This window comes from Cetorhinus maximus, chromosome 6 (genome assembly GCF_964194155.1).
Source record: "Cetorhinus maximus chromosome 6, sCetMax3.hap1.1, whole genome shotgun sequence".
NCBI lineage: Eukaryota > Metazoa > Chordata > Chondrichthyes > Lamniformes > Cetorhinidae > Cetorhinus > Cetorhinus maximus.
Window position 1 is genome coordinate 130112983 of NC_135884.1, and position 23242 is coordinate 130136224.

Below are 23242 nucleotides of genomic sequence, written 5' to 3' on the forward strand. Positions count from 1 at the left end.
GCAGGGGGCATGACTGAGGTAATAAATACTTTGCATTTAATTCACCTCCCAGCACCTCCACCCTTTTTAGCGTTGACATGCTATACTTGCATTAGTAGTCAGCCTCAATTTTTCACCCAACCAATGTATATTTTACTTACTGTTACCTTATAATTGGGCGCAGGGGATCAAGCAGGGAATACAGGCTGTGTTGCGAAGATGCGTGAGAGTTTAAGACTCGTCCACTCTGTCAGATGGTCATGTTTCAAAGTGACATCTGCCCACACCCATGCTGGTGGTTCACCTTTATACTATGAGTATAAGTTGACGCACCCCATTTTTTGTTTGGAGGGATTTTTTGATGCTTCAAAGGTCCACTGATTTGCTGACATCTACGATGGACAGGTCAGTGGAATGGGTGGACAAGTGGCAGATGAAATTTAATGCAGAGTGGTGTGAAGTGATTCATTTTGATAGGAAGAATGTGGAGAGACAATATAAAATAAAGGGGACAATTCTTAAGGGCTGAGGAGCAAAAGCACCTTGGGGGATAGGTGCATAAATGTTTGGTGGCACGGCAAGTTGAAAAAGCGGTTAATAAAGCCTCCTGGATCGTGAGATTTATAAATGGGGGCATAGAGTGCAAAAGCAGGGAAGTTATGATGAACCCGACTCAAACACTTGTTTGGCCTCAACTAGAATACTGGATCCTGTTCAGGGCACCAGACTTTAGGAAGGACCTGAAGGCATTAGAGAGGGCACCACAAGATTCATGAAAATGGTTCAAGGGTGAGGAACTTCAGTTATGTGGATAGATTGGAGAAGAGAAGGTTGAGAGGAAATTTGATAGAGATGTCCAAAATCATGAGGGTTCTGAATAGAATAGCTGCAGGAGAAGCTGTTTACAATTGTGGAAGGATCAAGAACCAATTTAAGGTGATTGACAAAAGAAGCAACGACGACATGAAAAACTTTGTTACACAACAAGTGGTTAGGATCTGGAGTGTGGTGGAGGCAGATTCAATCATAACATTCAAAAGGGAATTGGATCATTATCAGAAAAGGAAAAAATTGCAGGATTACGAATAGGGTTGTGCAGTTGATGTGGTCTACATGGACTTCAGTAAGGCTTTTGACAAGGTCCCGCATGGGAAAATGGTCAAGAAGGTAAGAGCCTATGGCATCCAGGGCAATTTGGCAAATTGGATCCAAAATTGGCTTAGTGGCAGGAGACAGAGGGTGATGGTCGAAGGTTGTTTTTCCGATTGGAAGCCCGTGACATGTGGTGTAGGGCAGGGATCGGTGCTGGGACCCTTGCTGTTTGTAGTGTACGTTAATGATTTAGACGTGAATATAGGAGGTTTGATCAGTAAGTTCGCAGATGACACGAAAATCGGTGGTGTCGTAAATAGTGAGGAGGAAAGCCTTAGGTTACAGGATGATATAAACGGGCAGAGCAGTGGCAAATGGAATTTAATTCTGGGAAGTGTGAGGTGATGCATTTTGGGAGGACTAACAAGGCAAGGGATACACAATGAATGGTAGGACCCTAGGAAGTACAGAGGATCAGAGGGACCTTGGTGTACATGTCCATAGATCCCTGAAGGCAGCAGCACAGATAGATAAGGTGGTTAAGAAGGCATATGGGATACTTGCCTTTATTAGCCGAGGCATAGAGTATAAGAGCAGGGAGGTTATGTTGGAGCTGTACAAAACTCTGGTTAGGCCACAGCTGGAGTACTGTGTGCAGTTCTGGTCACCACACTATAGGAAGGATGTGATTGCACTGGACAGGGTGTCGAGGAGATTCACCAGGATGTTGCCTGGGCTGGAGCGTTTCAGCAATGAAGAGAAACTGGATAGGCTAGGGTTGTTTTCCTTAAGAGCAGAGAAGGCTGACGGAGGACCTGATAAAGGTTTACAAAATTATGAGGGGCATAGATAGGGTAGATAGGAAGAAACTTTTCCCCTTAGCGGAGGTGTCAATAAAGAGGGGGCATAGGTTTAAGGTCAGAGGCAGGAGGTTTAGAGGGGATTTGAGGAAAACTTTTTTCACCCAGAGGGTGGTTGGAATCTGGAACACACTGCCTGAGGGGGTGGTAGAGGCAGGAACCCTCACAACATTTAAGAAGTATTTTGATGAGCACTTGAAACACCATAGCATACAGAGCTACGGGCAAAGTGCTGGAAAATGGGATTAGAATAGATAGGTGCTTGATGACTGGCATGGACACGATGGGCCGAAGGGCCTGTTTCTGTGCTGTATAACTCTGTGACTCTATGAAAGACAGGGAGTGGACTAAGTGAGTTACTCATTCAGAGATCCAGCATGAATATTATGGACCGTGTGGCTTCCTTCTGTCTTGTGACTATTTATGATTCTGTGGTTATCTCTAACAACTTGCTCTGGTCCATTAGTAAACATCGCTTTCAGCCTTACTTATGAAGAAAAAAGCAATATATCGAATGTTAGCCATGAGTTTTCTGGTGAGCTATGTTGAAAGTATTGGAATTTCTAAGAAAAACCATTAGATAAACCAGTTCTACATGCTTTTAATACAGAGCCGTTAAGTTAAATCACTTTCAAAATACAAGCTCTCTTCCTGAGCATTTCTCTTTTCATGGAATTAATTGTTTCAATGGGTACCATTGTGCTGATGTTACTGCACATTAACTTGCCTTAAACCCTGCCCTTGGTTGGCAAAGGCACAGCTCTATTCTGCCAAAATGACTTTTTTCAGTATTTGTATACCGTAGAAATTGCACTGCAGTGGAGAATAATACTTTCTGTTGGTTATTCTTCCATTGAATGATTAGCTAAGGGAAGCTGGCCTGATCATGTTCCAGAGAAGGAAGTTTTTGAGCTAGGAAGTGGGGTGGGGATGCAAGAGCAACACAGGTGACTAAGCTTGGAAAGTATGAGTGGCCATGGTAGAAGTAGTAGTATATTTATGCAGTGCTTTAATGTTTGTCAAAATCCTGCAGAAAAATAACGATGTAACATCAAAATATGCAAAGTTGGAAAGGATGATCATTTTGCTATTAAAATTCAGTTTTTAGGCAGTTGCAATTCTTGATCAATAAATCCTTTTCTATAAAATGAAAATGCATTAATTGATTATCTAGTAATGTTTTCCTGCAAGTGTAAATGTACTTCATTTTTTTTACAGGAATGCTTTCCTGCAGACTATTGCGCACTCAGTGATGGAAATAAAATATTCGCTATAAATGGCACCTGCATTTATACTGTGCCTAATGTCCACAGGACCAACTGCTTTACAATTGTAGTCACTTGATGTAGGGGCAAACAGCAACCAAATCATGCATTACATGGTTCCATAAACAGCCAATTAAGTGATCAGTTTATCCATGATTTAAGCTCTTCTGGTTGAAGCAAGGACTGAATACTAGGAGAGCTCACTTTTTTTTTTAAAAAAGTGCTACGAGATCTCTCATGTTCACCTGAGGAACTAAAGTCGTGTCTGCTTAAATGTTAAATCCAGGATTTGGAGTTTCCAGTGCGTTCTCAATATTGCACTGAAGTGTCAACCGAGCTAATGTGCTGAAATCCTATACTGGGGTTTCAACCTACCATCATCTGGTTCAGAGGTGAGAGTTGAACCAGCTGAACCATGCTTAAGTTTTGAAATAAATTGCAAACACACATTTAAATATAGTGGAAATGATGGGGAACATGGAAAATATGAAACACAGATAATGAAAATACACAACAAATCTGCCAGCACCAGAAAACAAATGAGTCAAAATTTAAGATCGTGCTGCATTCCCTGTGACTTAACTCCTTGGAAAAATCTTGGAGGCAATTTGGTTTCCATGTTGTTGTCATTCATCAGATGAACCGTTTGGCAACAGTTTATTTCTATTATTATTTATGTGATGAGGTAGGGTGCTGATGAGTGTTGATGTCAGTAAGTAGGCAAGTATCCGTTAACCAATGATTCTTCTGTTTAAAAAAATAACGGGCAGTTTCTGCCGTGCCATCTGATGAAAGGATACAGTTTTGTTGCTGTATGTGGTGTAACTTGTAGTGGGATAGATATCATCTGGACTCAGTAATTAGATGATTGGGCACCACGTTTTTGTTTGAATTTTTTATCATGAGATGAGAAATTGGCAATTGAACTTGAAATTTAATGCTTTCATGGTTCAGAAATAGTCAAAAAGCCAGACTTATGCACCTGTCAAGTAAACAATAACCACAGTTGATGCAAAGCAACTCCAAATGCATCTTCCTGTATCCCTGTCTAAAGTTGTTACTGCTGTCCTCTCAGTTGGCTGTTGAGGCTGGTTTTTATGTAGCTTGAAGTTAATGCCATTACCGATATCCTGTCTACAGCTATTGATCTTGAACTGAATGCCATTTTCTATCCTTATGTTTCTGTTGTGGCCAAGCCACTGCCATCTTTTTATTCACAATCAAAACAATCAAAAATACCACAAACCTCAATTTCGCCCAGGTTTCTGACAATGTTTTGAAGAAACAGCTTCTCTTGTAGCAACTGTTGCAATGGATCTTTATCAATTTTTTTTTTTGACAATGATGTAACATTGTCTGAAGATCAGTTATGGGGAGAGATTAATTTGCTTAAAATTTAAGATGCTGAGAATCAGTCAACTCCAAGTTTTAAAATGTCGGATGAAACAATTAAAGGATTCCCAACTAACTGAATATCTTTTACACATTGTTAGATCATTGATGTTTAATGAAGAAATCCAAACACCCAGCAATTAACTGACAGAACTATGCCACAATATTTCATGTTTTCAAACAAAAGTTTTTATTCTGTATAATGAGAAATTAAATGAAGATGCACCACTAAGTTAACGCTATAGCTTCTTAAGACTTGTGCTAGAAACTCAATTCTGCTATTTACTCCACCTGCCACCCTGCAAGAGTTCCTTTGTCTTATGAAATCTTGAAGGTTCATTCAGTTTTCCAGGGGCCAACCCAAAGGTTTGCTACCGCCCTCTGGAATTCACTTCAGTTCTCCTCAGTGAGTTATCCTCCAAGGTAAGATTCTGTGAGGATACTTCCATTAACTTTTTGGCTATGTGACCTTCCATCTTTTCTTTACTAACCTCACAACTATAGAGGCCTCAGCTCCTTGTTTGGATTGCTGGCAAATACCCAACTGTCTTTCCACAGCTTTCCAAGCTAACTCTGCTGACTGCTTTCTGCCCCAGGCTCTGGGAGGACTATTGTAGATTTCTTCCAACAGTTGTAAACTAGAACAAAAATTCTAGCTGCTTTTCCCTCATGAAATCCAAATTGAGAGAGGGCCCCATCAGCATGCCACCTGGTGAATGATGAAGTTAGTATTTTCTCTGCTCGAAGCGCAGGCCTAACTAACATTTATTTTCTTTGGCTCTCTCAACTCTGTGAATTGCAGCCTACACCTAGCCCAACACTGTAACTGCCTCTGCCTGTTCCCAAACTGACTGCTTGCTTATATCAACAAATACGCAGATAAATTAAAGAAAAGAATCTTCCATTCGCACCTCCTATCTCCATGATGATGTGGCATACTTTGGGATGTTCTAGCACAGCAGTGTAAATGAATTATTTTACCTTCAACAGAACTCTTTGATTCTGTAACCTGTATGAATAATTTGTATTTCTAATGAAGCTTTGCCACCCTGTTTTTCTAGAATTGCTAGCTTTTAGCTTATTTTATGGAGGCTCTACCCAAAGTTGTCTTAAGTTTTTTTTTTAACTATCAACTCTTGGCCGTGTAAGATAAACATAGGTTAATTAAACCTAGGCTTGTTGGATTTACCTCTACATTAGGGTTTTTAAAATCCGTTTCTTAACCAGGATTTTTCATTTAACACCGTAATTCCTAAAGCTAAAAGTTATATCCGAAAACAAACAAATTATGAACCATGCTTTCGCAACAACATTCACTTGTTATGATTGAATTAGTGTGTTGTAGGAAAACATTTTTGCTATTTTCCACCTTTAATTGTAACCTCTGGTTCTGTATTTGGAAGAAATGTGTCTTCTGTATTAAACTGGTTTTTGTATTAGGATAAGCTATGAAAATATGCAACAGGGGTGATTTATTCATTGTACCTAGTAATTTTTTTCTCTAGCAATATAATCGAAGCTTATTACTGTGTTTAACAGATCAGTATTTGATGACCAGTTTGATAATTACCATTTGTAAAAATTGTACCAGCTTTTGTGGCGACCAGTTGACAAGTGATTTTCATAGTTGTCTAAGTTACACCTGGTTTAAAGGTCATAACAACCTGCACAAATGTGTGATTTATGCAGTGAATCTTGTGATGCATATTTATAAGTATAGGTTTTTTGTGGAGGAGAGAAAATGCCTGTGGCTGAAAACTACTAAAATTTAATTATTCCCTTTCTGGAATTTGTTGAAGCAATTCATTTGCTACATGATAAAATGCAGCAGCACTTGTACAAATCAAGTGCACAGATTGTAGTTCTGCATCCCAGCTGGTAATCTGTGTGAGCAGATGGTAATTCTTTGTTTACCTGCAGCGTAACAGTGCAAGAAGAGAGAGGTGCTAATCTTGAAGCAGAAAGAAAAGGCTTAACATTTTTCTTGTAGAAACGATATAACAGCTGACAGAGAATTAAACATAATATTGACTTCTGCAAATGTAGACTGCAGAACATATGAAACTTTAAAGAGGAGAATTGAGATGTAGAACTTGTTGCAACACAATGTAGCCACCAACTAAAATGGATAATATTTCATTTGAAGCGCTGATACATGTCTTTTTTTCCCTCAGAGTGGTGTGATGTCATGGCAACTGCCAGTTCTAGTATTATTGGGAGTGACCAAGCTTTGGAAAAGTCACAGTTGAACTTAAAAAGTAAGTCCAGAGTTGGTTAATGCCAATTAGTTTACCAACTAACTACAGCATTGAAGTTATGATCGCTACATAATTGATTACTCTTTTAGGTAATCTCTCTAAATCCTATTTTCTAACTTTTACTTTACTGTGGACAAGTTAACTGGTTCAGGTGCTGTGCATCATAGGAAGCGTGAACAAGTTTAATTAGCTGGTTAGTAGTTATTTCTGGATTGATTCAAATGTTGACCTGCACATCCAGGTCAACCTGGAGATTTTGCAATTTATTTGAATCATCAAAGGTTAACCTAATTAAAACTGCTGTAACCTACATAAGCATGTTATTGATAAATAATGTAAAATTACTTAAATGACAGATTTGATAAAACCAAAGCAGTAGATGTAGCATACATGGATTTTCAGAAGGTATCTAATAAGGTGCTTCATAATATTTATCTAGTGCCTTTAATGACTAAAGGTTTGTTTGAAAAAGGAAAAATGCCACCCTGGGTAGCAAGTTGGTTGATGAACTGGCAACAGAGTTAGGGTATATGGGTATTGCTTGGACTGGAGAAGGTTTGGAAATGGTGCACCCCAGGATCAGTGCTGGTCCACCTTTGTTCTCCCATACGTAAATGATTTGGACTTTGGTATAGGTGGACATGATCTTGAAATTTCATGACAAAAAAGTAATGGTGAGGGGGAACTGTGGGGGGAAAAAAAACTTAAGGCAGTCAGAGGCAAGTTAACAGGGCTGATAGGTGGCATATGCAACTTAACATAAATGTGCAGTAATTTATTTTGGGAAAAAAAAATCTAGGAATAGGAGTAAAAAAATCAGTGGACAGACATTGAAAGGTGTGGAGCAACAGACCCCCAGTTTCAAATACATTGTCTGGAAGTATGAGTATGAGTGGATAGTCATAAAAAATCTCGTAGAAGATTGTTTTATAATTATGGACATAGGGTTTAAGATTGAAGTAATGAAGAATTTATCTTGAACGTTGAGAATGTAGTTAGAGTACCGTATGCAGTTTTGGGCAACCATTATAGAAATGATGTTAAAGCCATAGAGCATGCACATCATTGGTACAGAAAGGTGATACCGAGGATGAGAAGCCTTGATACTGGGACTAATACCACTGGGCAGAACAGTCTGAGCAGAGTTGAGGTGTTTAAAATCATAAGGGGTTTTGATGATGATTGGGGACGGACACTTTACCCTGGTTGGGGTTTGAATGATGAGGGGTCATCAATTCAGAATGCTCATTAAAAGAATGGGAGGGATGTTAGAAATTTCTTTATGCAGAGCATTGTTGGACGATGGTAATCTTTGCCACAGGGAGCAATTTGAAACCGTTGACTATTGCAATTTTTATAAGGAAAACTGCGTAGCTATTTGAAATGAAGGAAAATACAAAAGGGGGAGAGAGCATGCTCATGCAATTTATGATGAAATCCAGATTTGGCCCCGCTCCACAAGAAGCTGAGAACTCCAAGCCCTGACAGGCCTCGGGAGTTTAGTGCACGCGCAGGCTGGGAGTGGGTACCGCATGCGCAATCTGACAGTTAAAGGGCTCAGTCATCCTGACAGCAACATGCCTGTGTAAAAGAGAAAAAAGAAAGATGTGAAAAGTTCAGCCATGTGACCTGGAGTGGAATGCCATAGTTGAGAACAGTTGCAGGCAGGGGACAGGGAGAGGCCCCAAAGGAAGTCCCAGAAGGAAAAGGGAGAGGACACAGTTAAGAAGGAAAAAGAGCAGAGAAAGAGACGCCAAGCAGAAAAGATGCTGCAGTTGGCGACCTTAAGGGGAGAAGGCTCGGGAGGAGCCCAGGCGACAGGAGGCAAGGGTTGGGAGGAGCCCGGGTGAGTCCGTGCTGTTGGCCATTGGGGCTTTGGCGTTCTGCCCAGAGTGGCTGAAGACTCAAGTTGTGCTTCTGAGTTGGTGCTGGACTGCAGACTTGGGATTTCGGGGGAACGGATTCTCGGGGAAACTAGATTGAAACAGAAAGTTAGTGCTCCCAAGCTGGATTGTACCAAACACTTGGGAGTCTGGTCCAGGATTATCATAAATTAGTTTTGAATTGGCTTGGAGGGCAGGGTTTTTGCATGGGGGTAGGGTTGCAGGATGTTGAGTGGGGAGGGATAGACCATGAGATTGCACCTGGAAAACTTGCTACACATCATTTTTGTGACTTTACTCTTGCTGTAGGATTTAGGCAGGATTCCTATCTTATCAACTCAACTTGGGGCAAAGCATGATTTTGTGTGTTTCAATTGTGTGCTTTAATATTTGTACATGTACTTCTGAATTAACTTTCTGGCAAACTGCTTATATCTGATCTTTAATAAATATGTAACACTTTGCTCTAAATTTCCCAGGCTTTCTGAGCCTCCTGGAAGCAATTTAATATAGTTGGGTGAGGTTCTGCTTGATTGCCCAATTTGTTTGCAACAGCACCTGAACTCTGAATAGCTTTGGCACTAATTCAGTTTTGTGTAGTCAAAGGTTGCCAACTTGTTTATGGAGTAAAAGATGCCAGTTGGTTCTAACCAGTTCTCTGCCAAGTTTTTGAGTTCAAAAGCATCTGGAAATGTGAAATAATACAGATCTCCAGATTTGAACACTCAGCATGGGAAAGTGATGCTGTAAAGGCTGTAAGTAGTTTTATAAGTTTGATTGGCCATGTAAATCAAGAAATTCCCTGCAAATGTAAAAGATGGTGTGTGTATGCAGCTATTAACTGCATTTCATTCCTCAGCAGATCCTTTCCAGTTGCTTCATCAATGTCCTTCCACCATAAGGTCTGAAGTGGGGTGTGTGCTAATTGTACAGTGTTCAATTCCCTTCACAATTTCTCAGAATAAACTAGCCCATACCCACATGCAGCAAAACCTGGACAACATCTAGGCTTGGGCTGATGGCTGGCAATTAACATTCACTCTATACAAATGTCAGGCAATGGCTACCTTCAATGAGAGAGTCGAGAAAACTCTGATATTTAATGGCATTACCATCACCAATTCTCTACCATCAACATCTTGGGCTTCACCATTGACTAGAAACCAAACTTGGCTAGCCATTGCATATTCTAGATTGCATATTCTAGAATAGGTCAGAGGCAGAGTAGTCTCCAGCGAGTGGATCACTAAAGCCACTTCACCACCTACATGGCACAAATCAGTAGTATGATAGAATACTATCCTTGCTTTTTGACTGCAGTTGCAACAATGCTCAAGACATTTGACATCATGCAAACCTAAGATTCACAGCTTATCCTCTCCTTTGACTGTGTACTTGGCTTCTTTGACAATACTTCCCAAATGTGTGACTCTATCACCCAGAAGGGCAAGCAGGTGTGTAGGAATACAATCCCCTCTTAAGTTGCACATTTCATCATCATTGCATCAAAATCCTGGAACTCTCTACCGAACAGCAATGCTACAATACAGACTGCAGTGGTCCAAGAAGGCAGTCACCGTCACCCTCAAGGGCAATTATGATCCTAGACCAGATCCCCAAGTTTTTGGTAAGATCTGGTTCGGGACCAATAATGTTTTGTTTAAAGTAGATAAAGTTTGAGATTCAAGGCACTTGTTAAGAGAATAAAGCCACAAGATTCAATGGGTTCTGAACAAGCAGAAATAAACTCTACTATACAAGGTCAAAAAGACAAAACAATTTACCATATCTCTAGCATTCAAGGTTAATATGAGGTACATGTGAATTAAAGGTGAACTGTGGTCGAACACAACACACTGTACTCAATAAATAGCAAATGTAACCAAGACAGATTCCATGGATTTCTCAGCAATCCACCCGGATGTCAGTAAACACTGAGTCAACCAATTTCGTTGAAACTGTGTCTCTCATAAGGAACTCCATAGGCGAAAGTGACTTCCCTTGACATCAAGGCAGCATTTGACAGAGTGTGGGATCAAGGAGCCCTAGCAAAACTGGAGTCAATGGGAATCAGGGAGAAAACTCTTGGCTGTTTGGAGTCATATGTAGCACAAAGGAAGATGGTTGTGGTTATTGGAGGTCAGTCATCTCAGCTCCAGGACATCGCTGCAGGAATTCCTCAGGGTACTGCCCTCGGCTCAACCATCTTCAGCTGCTTTATCAATGACCTTCCCTCCATCAAAAGGTCAGAAGTGGGGATGTTCACTGATGATTGCACAATGTTCAGCATTTGCGACTCCTCAGATACTGAAGCAGTCCATGTCCTAATGCAGCAAGACCTGGACAATATCCAGACGTGGGCTGACAAGTGGCAAGTAACATTTGTGCCACACAAGTATCAGGCAATGACCATCTCCAACAAGAGAGAATCCAACTATCACCCCTTGATGTTCAATGGTATTACCATCACTGAATCCCTCACTATCAACATCCTGGGTTACCAATGACCAGAAACTGAACTGGACTAGCCATATAAATACTGTGGCTACAAGAGCAGGTCAGAGGCTAGGAATTGTGCAATGAGTAATTCACCTTCTGATTCCCCAAAGCCTGCTCACCATCTACAAGGCCCAAGTCAGGAGTATGATGAAATACTCCCCACTTGCCTTGATGAGTGCAGCTCCCACAGCACTCAAGAAGCTTGACATCATCCAGGACAAAGCAGCCTGCTTGATTGGCACCACATCCACAAACATTCACTCCCTCCACCACTGACGTATAGTAGCAGCAGTGTGTACCATCTACAAGATGCACTGCAGGGATTCACCAAGACTCCTTTGACAGCATCTTCCAAACCCATGACCACTATCATATAGAAGGACAAGGGCAGCAGATAGATGGGAACACCACCACCTGGAAGTTGCCCTCTGAGTCACTCACCATCCTGACTTGGAAATATATCGCCATTCCTTCCCTATCGCTGGGTCAAAATCCTGGAACTCCCCTTCTAACAGCACTGTGGGTGTACCTACACCATGGACTGCAGCGTTTCAAGAAGACAGCTCATCACCACCTTCTCAAGGGCAATTAGGGATGGACAATAAATGCTGGTCCAACCAGCGAAGTCCACGCCCCAAGAATGAATAAATTAAAAGCTTTTATAGATCAGCCTCTGAAATTCCTCAAAGCTGCTCCAACTCGGACAGCCTCAACAACTGTACACCTCCCCAGATTTCAATCTTTTCTCCCGCGACTCCATTTCCCTGGGTTTTCGAGTTTGTTCTCTAGCCTCTACTTTTGCAATTTCAGCTCTTTAATAGCTGGCTAACTTCATTGGGCTGGCATTGCCCCTGGATTTCACCAGTCTCCCCAGCTACACCAAACTATAAATGGCACTAAGGCTTATTCTGAACACTAACCCTTTTTGGCACAGAGCCAGTGACCTTCTGCCACCTTCTCAGCTCCTCTGGACTTCACCTGAACCCTAACTGCACAGGGCTGTCAAATGGCTCCTGGGACTTCCCCTGAGTCCTAACTACATAGAGCCAGCTAACAGCAATGCTTTTGCTGCATGGAGCCTGCTAACAGTAGCACCGTTTCAGTTTAGCCTTTTGCCCTGCTGCAGAACACACCTTTCCCTCCAGCTCAAACAACAACAAACACAGATATTTCAACTCTAAATTAACTTAAGCTCCACCCATCTCCATGATGACGTAGTCTTTTGGGGCTCACTGCTTTCAAATTAATTGTAGCTTTAACTCCCAAAACAAAACTGCTCTCAGGGCTGCATTTCTTTGCAAGCAATATGAACACCTGGTCTCTAATTCTCCAGCTAAGTAAGCCCACCTGTTGTTTTACAATCTTGCCTCTCTAGCTGTTAAGCACTTAAGTCAACATGGCCCCAACCTTTTAAGTGTAATAGTCTTCAAGTTGCTTTAGTTGTATTTATCCCATGTTCGACAATTAAACTATAATCTTCCCATAACTTAAAAATACCTCAAAGATATTACCATGAGCCATAAGCTCGGTATTTATAATACAATTAAGCATGAGCAATAAATACTAGCTCAGCTAGTGACATCCATATCCCAAGAATGAATGAAAAATGTGGTCAGATTCATATTGAGTTTGGGTAATTTCAGAAATATCATTGAGTTAGCAAGTTTGAACTCATCTTAAATGTTTGTTTGCACCTGGAATAGGGGCTCTTAAATTCCCTTGCCACACCTTTTTGAAGAAGACTTGGGTATTCCGGTGCCCTGGTTAGCATTCATCCTTCAACTCTTGCCACCAAAACATTTGACTTCATTGTTATTTTGGGATGCCTTACTGTGCACAAATTTGCTGGATCATTTGTCGAATAAAAAGTGGCTATGCTTTAATGGGCAGCGAACTGCTTTGTGAAGTCTTGAGAATGTGCAATTAATTTTGTTAAAGCGAATCAGTATTATTCACAGGAAACAGCAATTTTCTTTTATATTCATGTTCATGGGATATGGGCGTTGCTGGCTAGGCCAGCATTTATTGCCCTTGTTCAGAGGCCATATTAAGGACTCAAATGTAGGCCAGACCAGGTAAGGACAGCAGATTCTAAAATACCTGGAAAAACTCAGCAGGTCTGGCAGCATCTGCGGAGAGGAGCACAGTTAACGTTTCGAGTCCGAATGACCCTTCAACAGAACTAAGTAAAAATAGAAGAGGTGAAATATAAACTGGTTTAAGGGGGGGGTGGGACAAGTAGAGCTGGATAGAGGGCCAGTGATAGGTGGAGATAACCAAAAGATGTCACAGACAAAAGGACAAAGAGGTGTTGAAGGTGGTGGTATTATCTATGGAATATGCTAATTAAGGGTAGAAAGCAGAACAAGCAAGGTACAGATAGCCCTAGTGGGTTGGGGTGGGGTTAAGGAATCAAAAAAGGCTCAAAGGTAGAGATAAAACAATGGATGGAAATACATTTAAAAATAATGGAAGTAGGTGGGAAAAGAAAAATCTATATAAATTATTGGGGAAAATAAGGGGGGGGAAATCGGAAAGGGGGTGGGGATGGAGGAGAGAGTTCATGATCTAAAATTGTTGAACTCAATATTCAGTCCGGAAGGCTGTAAAGTGCCTAGTCAGAAGATGAGGTGCTGTTCCTCCAGTTTGCGTTGAGCTTCACTGGAACAATGCAGCAAGCCAAGGATGGACATGTGGGCATGAGAGCAGGGTGGAGTGTTAAAATGGCAAGCGACAGGGAGGTCTGGGTAATGCTTGCAGACAGACCGAAGGTGTTCTGCAAAGCGGTCACCCAGTCTGCGTTTGGTCTCTCCAATGTAGAGGAAACAGCATTGGGAGCAACGAATGCAGTAGACTAAATTGAGGGAAGTGCAAGTGAAATGCTGCTTCACTTGAAAGGAGTGTTTGGGCCCTTGGACGGTGAGGAGAGGGGAAGTAAAGGGGCAAGTGTTGCACCTTCTGCGGTTGCATGGGAGGGTGCCTTGGGAGGGGGTTGAGGTGTAGGGGGTGATGGAGGAGTGGACCAGGGTGTCCTGGAGGGAACGATCCCTGCGGAATGCCGCCGGGGAGGGTGAAGGGAAGATGTGTTTGGTAGTGGCATCATGCTGGAGTTGGTGGAAATGGCGGAGGATGATCCTTTGAATGCGGAGGCTGGTGGGGTGATAAGTGAGGACAAGGGGGACTCTATCATGTTTCTGGGAGGGAGAAGAAGGTGTGAGGGCGGATGCGCGGGAGGTGGGCCGGACACGGTTGAGGGCCCTGTCAACGACCGTGGGTGGAAAACCTCGGTTAAGGAAGAAGGAAGACATGTCAGAGCAACTGTTTTTGAAAGTGGCATCATCAGAACAGATGCGACGGAGGCGAAGGAACTGAGAGAATGGGATGGAGTCCTTACAGGGTGTGAGGAGCTGTAGTCGAGGTAGCTGTGGGAGTTGGTAGGCTTGTAATGGATATTGGTGGACAGTCTATCACCAGAAATTGAGACAGAGAGGTCAAGGAAGGGAAGGGAAGTGTCAGAGATAGACTATGTGAAAATGATGGAGGGGTGGAAATTGGAAGCAAAATTAATAAAATTTTTCCAGGTCCAGACGAGAGCATGAAGCAGCACCGAAGTAATCATCGATGTACCGGAGAAAGAGTTGTGGGAGGGGACTGGAATAGGACTGGAACAAGGAATGTTCCACATACCCCATAAAGAGACAGGCATAGCTGGGGCCCATGTGGGTACCCATAGCCACACCTTTTATTTGGAGGAAGTGAGAGGAGTTTAAGGAGAAATTGTTCAGTGTGAGAACAAGTTCAGCCAGACGGAGGAGAGTAGTGGTGGATGGGGATTGTTCGGGCCTCTGTTCGAGGAAGAAGCGGAGAGCCATCGGACCATCCCGGTGGGGGATGGAGGTGTAGAGAGCTTGGACGTCCATGATGAAGAGGAGGCGGTTGGGGCCAGGGAACTGGAAATTGTTGATATGATGTAGGGTGTCAGAGGAATCGTGGATGTAGGTGGGAAGGGACTGGACAAGGGGAGAGAGAATGGAGTCAAGATAACGAGAAATGAGTTCCGTGGGGCAGGATCGGTCTGCCAGGACAGTCCTGTTTGTGGATTTTGGGTAGGAGGTAGAAGCGGGCCGTCCGAGGTTGGGAGACTATCAGGTTGGAAGCTGTGGGAGGAAGATCTCCAGAGGAGATGAGGTCAGTAACAGTCCTGGAAACAATGGCTTGATGTTCAGTGGTGGGGTCATGGTCCAGGGGAGGTAGGAGGAAGTGTCTGCGAGTTGACGCTCAGCCTCTGCGAGGTAGAGGTCAGTGCGCCAGACAACAACAGCACCACCCTTGTCAGTGGGTTTGATGACAATGGCAGGGTTGGACCTGAGAGAACGAAGTGCTGCAAGTTCAGAGAGAGACAGGTTAGAATGGGTGAGAGGATCAGAGAAATTGAGACGACTAATGTCACGCTGACAGTTCTCAATGAAAAGATCAAGAGAAGGTAAGAATCCAGAGGGAGAGTTCCAGGTGGAGGGAGAATATTGGAGGTGGGTAAAGGGATCCGTTGAACGGGGAGAGGACTCCTGCCCAAAGAAGTGAGCACGGAGACGAAGGCAGCGGAAGTAGAGTTCAGCATTGTGCCGAGCCCAAAATTCATTGCGATGAGGGCGTAAGGGTATGAAACTAAGTCCTTTGCTGAGCACTGAACGTTCACCGTCAGAGAGGGGAAGGTCAGGGGGTATGGTGAATACACGGCCGGGGCTGGGATTGGAAGACGGGATGGGGACAGAGGGACAGGCAGGGATGGAGGGTCCTGGATGGGTGTTGGTGGCAGTGAGTTGTTGGAGCTTGCGTTCCTTTGCACCTGAAAGAAAGAGACAAAGTTTCTTGTTGAGGCGTCGGGTGAGACGAAGAACAAAATGAAACTGGGGGCACGCGCAGCTTTGAAAAAAGGTGCGGCGGTGCTGCTGGAGGGAGAGGTCGAGTGTGTTCATATGGCGGCGCATGGCACTGAGTGTGGATCTCAGAATGCGACGAGAACAGCAATCCGAGGAGCGTTCTATGTCCCGGAGATACCTGTAATCCTGGGTGGGTTCGAAACATGAGGGATGGAACTTCAGTTGAAATCCAAGTGGGGTAAGTCGGAGACGGAGACAGTCAGTGAGGAAGGAAATATGGCTGTGAAAGCGGGTTTTAGTAAACACCTTGTCAAACACCAGGGGAGAAATGGAAAGCAATGAAGTTAAACAAGGCAAAAGAGAGATACGGAAATCCTGACGGAGAGAAGAGCAATATTTCTTCAAGGTAGGCATTCGTTGAAGAGAAGTGGCAGTCAATTAAACACTAAGATAAAAGCAAAAAACTGCGGCTGTTGGAAATCCAAAACAAAAACAAAAATACCTGGAAAAACTCAGCAGGTCTGGCAGCATCTGCAGAGAGGAGCACAGTTAACGTTTTGAGTCCGAATGACCCTTCAACAGAACTAAGTAAAAATAGAAGAGAGGTGAAATATAAGCTGGTTTAAGAGGGGGTGGGAAAGTAGAGGTGCATAGAGGGCCAGTGATAGGTGGAGATAACCAAAAGATGTTACCAACTGTGATGTGACCAAAAAAGATGTGACCAAACTGGAGGAACAGCACCTCATTTTCTGACTAGGCACTTTACAGCCTTCCGGACTGAATATTGAGTTCAACAATTTTAGATCATGAACTCTCTCCTCCATCCCCACCCCCTTTCTGATTTCCCGCCCCCCCCCCCCCTTTTTTTTCCAATAATTTATATAGATTTTTCTTTTCCCACCTACTTCCATTATTTTTAAATGTATTTCCATCCATTGTTTTATCTCTACCTTTGAGCCTTTTTTGATTCCTTCACCCCACCCCAACCCACTAGGGCTATCTGTACCTTGCTTCTCCTGCTTTCTACCCTTAATTAGCACATTCCATAGATAATATCACCACCTTCAACACCTCTTTGTCCTTTTGTCTGTGACATCTTTTGGTTATCTCCACCTATCACTGGCCCTCTATCCAGCTCTACTTGTCCCACCCCCCCTTAAACTAGCTTATATTTCACCTCTCTTCTATTTTTACTTAGTTCTGTTGAAGGGTCATTCGGACTTGAAACATTAACTGTGCTGCTCTCCGCAGATGCTGCCAGACCTGCTGAGTTTTTCCAGGTATTTTTGTTTTTGTTTTGGATTTCCAGCATCCGCAGTTTTTTGCTTTTATCTAAGGACAGCAGATTTCTTGCTGTTGACAATCGTCAATGGTTTCGTGGTCATCATCTTAATTTCAGATTTTTATTGAATTCAAATTTCATCAACGGCTGGGATTCGAACCCAGGCCCCAAGAGCATTACCCTGAGTCTCTGCAACACTAGGCCAGTGACAATACCACTATGTCACCGCCTCTCTCCATCTAAGTACTCAGGGTTATTTGTCTAAATACTTGAAGATCTGACTTATAGATGATCCAGCACTTTGCTAATTTAGTAAAATAAAAGTAAATTAGTCATGTATTGTGAAATATCACCTTTTATAGCACACACATCTCTGATCCACCACAGGTTTAGTCTTTTATTCCTTTTCTATTTTAGTTTCCTTGACCTGTTCCTTCATCAACTGTCGCCGAGTGAATCGGATGAGCCTGCAGTAAGATAGGGAAAGGGAGACTAGAAAGCTTGAGGTTAACGTGGGTTTTATTGCAACTGGAGAACTTTCACAGTGTGACGATTATGATCATACATTTTGATGGACATACTCTTTGTTGGTGATATAAATAGTTAATGTTGTGTAACAAACTCCGGTATCTACCGAAATCGGCAGTCACAGTTCGAGAACTACAGTTCCCCATGGGCCTCGGGACTTCTGCACATGTGCCAGCCGGAGAATGGCCGCACACGTGTAGTTAGTGGTTTTTCTTGTCTTCAGGCCAGGAACCGGTCCTGCGTACACTTTAAGAAGAAAATGAAGTGAAGAAGGGAAATGGTGCGAAATTGCAGGTCACATACGGTGTCCCAGGGAGCAGGATACAGGGAGGGGTACAGGGAGAAGGCCCCAAACTAAGAAGATCCCTAACCAGGAAGTGGGGCAGAAAGAAGTCCCAGAAGAAGGTCCCAGGAAAGGGACAAGGACAGAGTTCAGAAACAGATCCTGTTAAGTAAAGTTGAGAGAAAGGAACAGAGCAATAGGCTCGGAATTAGAGAGAGAGCTGTGGGGAGCAGACTTGAAGCAAAGTGGGCTTGAGAAAAGCCCAGAAGATCTGAGAGGGCAGCCAAAGGCTGGTGACTCCATGCTGTGGGCTGTAAGGGCAAAGGTATCCTTTTGGAGTAGCGGTGTTCTGCTTGGCATGGCCCAAGATCTGAAAGTGTGCTTGGACGATTATCTAGGGGAAAGGATACTCAGAAGGCAAGATTTAAATGCTGGAGCTAGATCCTTGTTGAAGCTGTTCGAGTGGGAGCGAAGTTCGGAGAGAATTCCAAGGCAAGTTCAAATGTGGAATTGGAAACCTCATGAGAAAGGCAGAGTTTCAGTGAGACTTGTTGGTTCACAGTGTGACAAGCATCTGGGTGGGTTGTTGAGAAATCCATTTAATCTGCTTTGGTCACATCTGTCATTTACTTTGGAGTCTGGCGAGTCTGTCCACAGTTTGCCTGTTAATTCACATGTACTGCAAACTTACCCTGAATATTAGCGTGTAAGATGGATATGGTAAATTGTTTTATTTTTCCTAATTTGTGTGTCTGTAGCGGTATGGCTGGGTTGAAGGAATAGTGAATATTTGAATCATATTCTTCCGTTTGTATTGAAATCTTTCCAATCTTTTTGTCTGGTGTACTATAGTTTGTTTTTCTTGTTTACTGAATGTTTTATTCTTTGTGTTCAAAGTTCGTCAGACTCCTGTGAATTTGTTCAGTAACTTACCTCCCCAGTTTCTAAAACAAAATAAAAGTTAGGATCTATTGAGCCAGTTTTCACTCTGGGATTTTACTTGTCCAGTAGTAACATCAGCTGGGATTGTAATAGTAATATGCAGACCAAGTGCTGGGATAAATTCAATCATATCAACCTTGTCTAGGAATGAATTTCAGCATGTGAAAAGTTAATGTAATCACACTGTATGAAATATGATTTGTGATTCTTAGCATTCTATTCTTGTTATAGAAGGCAGAAACGAAGATAAAAATCAAATTCTGTCTTGTTGAAACTCAAATTCTGTTTTTGATGTTGGAGGTAGATAACTTAATTATGTTTAAATATTTTTAAAGGCTTTCACAAGTTTTCTGCTACAAGGTGTAATTAACCTCTGAAAGCTTTTAATCATTGTTGAGAATTTAGATGGGAGAGATCTGTGCAGATAAAGTTAGAACCACAGTGAAATGTAGCTTCATGTGATGTTATTTGGTATTCAAATTTCATGTAGAAACTGGGAGGGGTTTTGTTGTGGTTCCATTTATTTTCTTTAACATATTCCCTACTAGACCGAAGTATATGAGCTGCCAGTTATTTTGAAATAATCCTCCATCAACCTGAAGGCAGGTATGGGGATGAAGATTTCCTGCTTGTTTGTTATACGAGAACTGGTGACATACAAATTATGAAGCTGTTCCTAAACCCCACATTACAATAAAGTTTGCAGTTAGCATCTATCAATTTAGTTTAATTAATTCCATGACTAAGTTATTCTCTCCTCTCATTCCTATACTTTTTCTGCAAGGCAGTGGATCTTTCAGTTACAAAATCATTTTTATTATGTCTTTTTCTTCACCTTCCCCCTGTTGCTTCATTGCTTCCCTTCCCAAAATATTGAGGCTGATGCTGCACCATTTCCTGCTGCATCCAATAGTAAGATTCCCATTGTAGACTCTTGGCTGTGGGTCACTGTGAATATGGTGGAGTTAAATTTTATGGCTAAAAATTGATCATCAATCTCACTTTTTGGCACTGTAGTGTAATTGGCTAACATAAGACTAACGGAAATCTAGGTTTGGTGATTATTTTCAAATAATTTTAGGTTGTGTTCATTATGAAGTAGAAGATGTCATTCAACTGCCAGCAATTACCGAATGAAACTGCTGTTTTACAATCAATGTAGCAAAATTATTAGCAACTTCAAACTAAATTGCAATTTTTTTGGAATGTTGACTCTCTATTGTACAAACAGTGCTAGCAGTTCAGTACAAAACTATGTGAGACAACATGGAAAAGCTATGATTGATCAAATTGGGGGATAGCTGCTAGATGCTGCCAGGACTGAGGATATAGTTCTTGGTCTTGATAACTATTCTGTATTCATTAGTGTGAAGTAGGTCAAGGGGCATTTATGAAAGCGTTTGGGAGGGTACATAGCATATTTCATTGGTGAATGGTTAATTAGTATAAACTAGAGATCATTACTAGAAATGTTGAGGTGAGTGATTAGAGGAAATCTTTTCACGTGAGTATTAGAATGTAGAATACATAATCACAAGTTACTATCAAAGCCAAGTCAATTGCATATAGAAGAATTTATATGAACATTTGAAGAAAAATATTAAAGTATTGAAGGAGTAGGGAAATTAAACTGTGAGCAGATAACTTTGAGGAGCTGTTGCTGATGCAAAGACTGAAACAAATTGTTTTTTCTTGCACTAAACTTTCAATGGTTTTGTGACTTGAGAAGGGATTTCTCTGAAGTCATGCTAACCGTCCAGTAAACACTGTCCTCTGAGGATTTCTTGAGGCTGGAGCATACATTCTATTGGGAACTGGTAAATGCATGCTCCATCTTAACAGGAAGTTTGCCAATTGGGATTGAACTGTGGAGTAGAAAGAGATTGCCACGAGTTGTTCAAAAGCATTTGCAACACACTATATCACAGTGACTACCCTTGACATCAAGGCAGCATTTGACTGAGTGTGGCATCAAGGAGCCCAAGCAAAACTGAAGTCAATGGGAATCGGGGAAAACTCTCAACTAGTTGGTGTTATACCTATCACAAAGGAGGGTGATTGCAGTTGTTGGAGGTCAATTGTCTCAGTCCCAGGGCATCACCGCAGGAGTTCTTCAGGGTAGTGTCCTAGTCCCAATCATCTTCAGCTGCTTTGTCAATGACCTTCCCTCAATCATAAGGTCAGAAGTGGGGATATTCACTGATGATTGCACAATGTTCAGCACCATTCGCAAATCCTCAGATACTGAAGCAGTCCAAGCCCAAATGCAGCAAGACCTGGACAACATTCAAGCTTGTGCTGATGAGTGGCAAATAACATTCGTGCCATGCAAGTATGAGCCAATAACCATCACCAACAAGAGAGAACCTAACCATCTCCTCTTGACATTAAATGATAGTACCATTGCTGAATACCCCACTGTCAACATTCTGGTGGTTACCTGAAATAAAAACAGAAAATGGTGTAAAAATTCAGCAGGCCTGGCAGAATCTGTGGAGAGAGAGACAGAGTTGATATTTCGAGTCTGTATGAATCTTCTTCAGGGCTGCTGAGTTTTTCCACCAATTTTGTGTTTTTATTTCAGATTTCCGGCAACCGCAGTATTTTGCTTTTATTCTAGGGGTTACCATTGACCAGAAATTGAACTGGGCTAGCCATATAAATACTGTGGCTACAAGAGCAGGTCAGAGGCTGGGTATTCTGCGGCAAGTAACTCACCTCCTGACTCCCAAAGCCTGTCTATCGTCTACAAGGCACAAGCCAGGAGTGTGATGGAATACTCCCCACTTGCCTGGATGAGTGCAGCTCTAATAACACTCAAGAAGCTTGACACCATCCAGGACAAAGCAGCCCGCTTGATTGGCACCCCATTCAGTACTTTAAACATTTATTCCCTGCACCACTGAGGCACAGTGGCACCAGTGTGTACCATCTACAAAATGCACTGCAGCACCTTCCAAACCCATAACCTCTACCACCTAGAAGGACAAGGACAGCAGATGCATGGGAACACCACCATCCTGACTTGGAACTAAATTGCCATTCCTTAACTGGCGCTGGGTAAAAATCTGAAACTCTCCTACTAACTGCACTGTGGGCCACACCACATGGCCTGCAGCAATTCAAGAGGCAGCTCACCATCACTTTCTCGATAGCAATTGGGGATGAGCAATAAATGCTGACATAGCCAGCAACGTCCGCATCCTGTGAATGAATAAATTTAAAAAAATACAAGTTTGGATTGGCATGCCAATCTAAGTAATCCAAATTTGTGTTTCTATCTTTCTAAGTTTTCTTGAGTAACAAAGTAAACAGGAAGAATATAGTACTTTCGTAACATTTGGTGGGAATATTCATGTTTCATGGTTTCTTGAAACACTAAGTTGAAAAGTAAATCCAGTAATAGAATAGTGACACATACCAAATTAACACCCTGATTTCTGTTTGGCATCTTGATTTTAAATTATGTTTATCTATCTAGTTTAATCAACTTCATAGGCCTGTTAACAAAACATTGGAAGATCTAAAATAGCACTCAACATGGAATAATCTGGCTGCTGCACTGATCTCAGAGGGCAGTATTTTTGATATGAGTTTCCAGTATTCACCTATGACCCCCCCTACAGTATTTCTTCATTACCATAAAAGTAGTTTGCAGTGAGCAGACCTGTTTCAAAACTTATAACAGTTATGATTTTTAGCAACATAATTTTCTTGATTCATTATCTAGTTAACACTCCAAAATAAATTGTTAAAAAAAATAGTTTATACAATGTTACGCATTGGCTCTGCCTGCATTGGTGTCATCTATTGACGTAATTCTAGCTAGAAATGAGACAGACTTGTTTCTTTTGGCATTTGCTGGTTGCAGTTATAGAACAAACTGCAGAACCTTGTTATGAGTCATAATGTGATCAACTGGGGAAAAAATATCCATGTTTTTAATGGCAAACTTTTTTAATGCAGTACAAGTCAAGAGTTGCTTCCTAAAAGGATAATTTTATAATGTTTTTAGAAGTTTATTGTTTATATTGTCTCTTCATTTAAGATCCTGTAAACCCAAGGATTTGAAGGTTCAGGTTCAGAACTCATTTTCACG

At 42.0% G+C, this 23242-nt stretch overlaps 2 protein-coding genes across 3 annotated transcripts in view; one reads left to right on the forward strand and one right to left on the reverse strand.

Annotated features, from left to right (window-relative positions):
* Positions 1-13392, reverse strand: part of kars1 (lysyl-tRNA synthetase 1) — a 531769-nt gene extending 518377 nt beyond the window's left edge. The window contains exon 1 of the mRNA XM_078544510.1: positions 13329-13392. The gene's annotated coding sequence lies outside the window, so the exon portion shown is untranslated. The remainder of the gene's footprint in view (positions 1-13328) is intronic.
* wwp2 (WW domain containing E3 ubiquitin protein ligase 2) overlaps positions 1-23242 on the forward strand; it is a 240278-nt gene that overhangs the window by 11163 nt on the left and 205873 nt on the right. For both annotated transcript variants that reach the window (XM_078544500.1, XM_078544501.1), the window contains exon 2: positions 6763-6846. In XM_078544500.1, the coding sequence (XP_078400626.1) occupies positions 6777-6846 (70 nt within the window). In that variant the 5' untranslated portion in view covers positions 6763-6776. The remainder of the gene's footprint in view (positions 1-6762; positions 6847-23242) is intronic.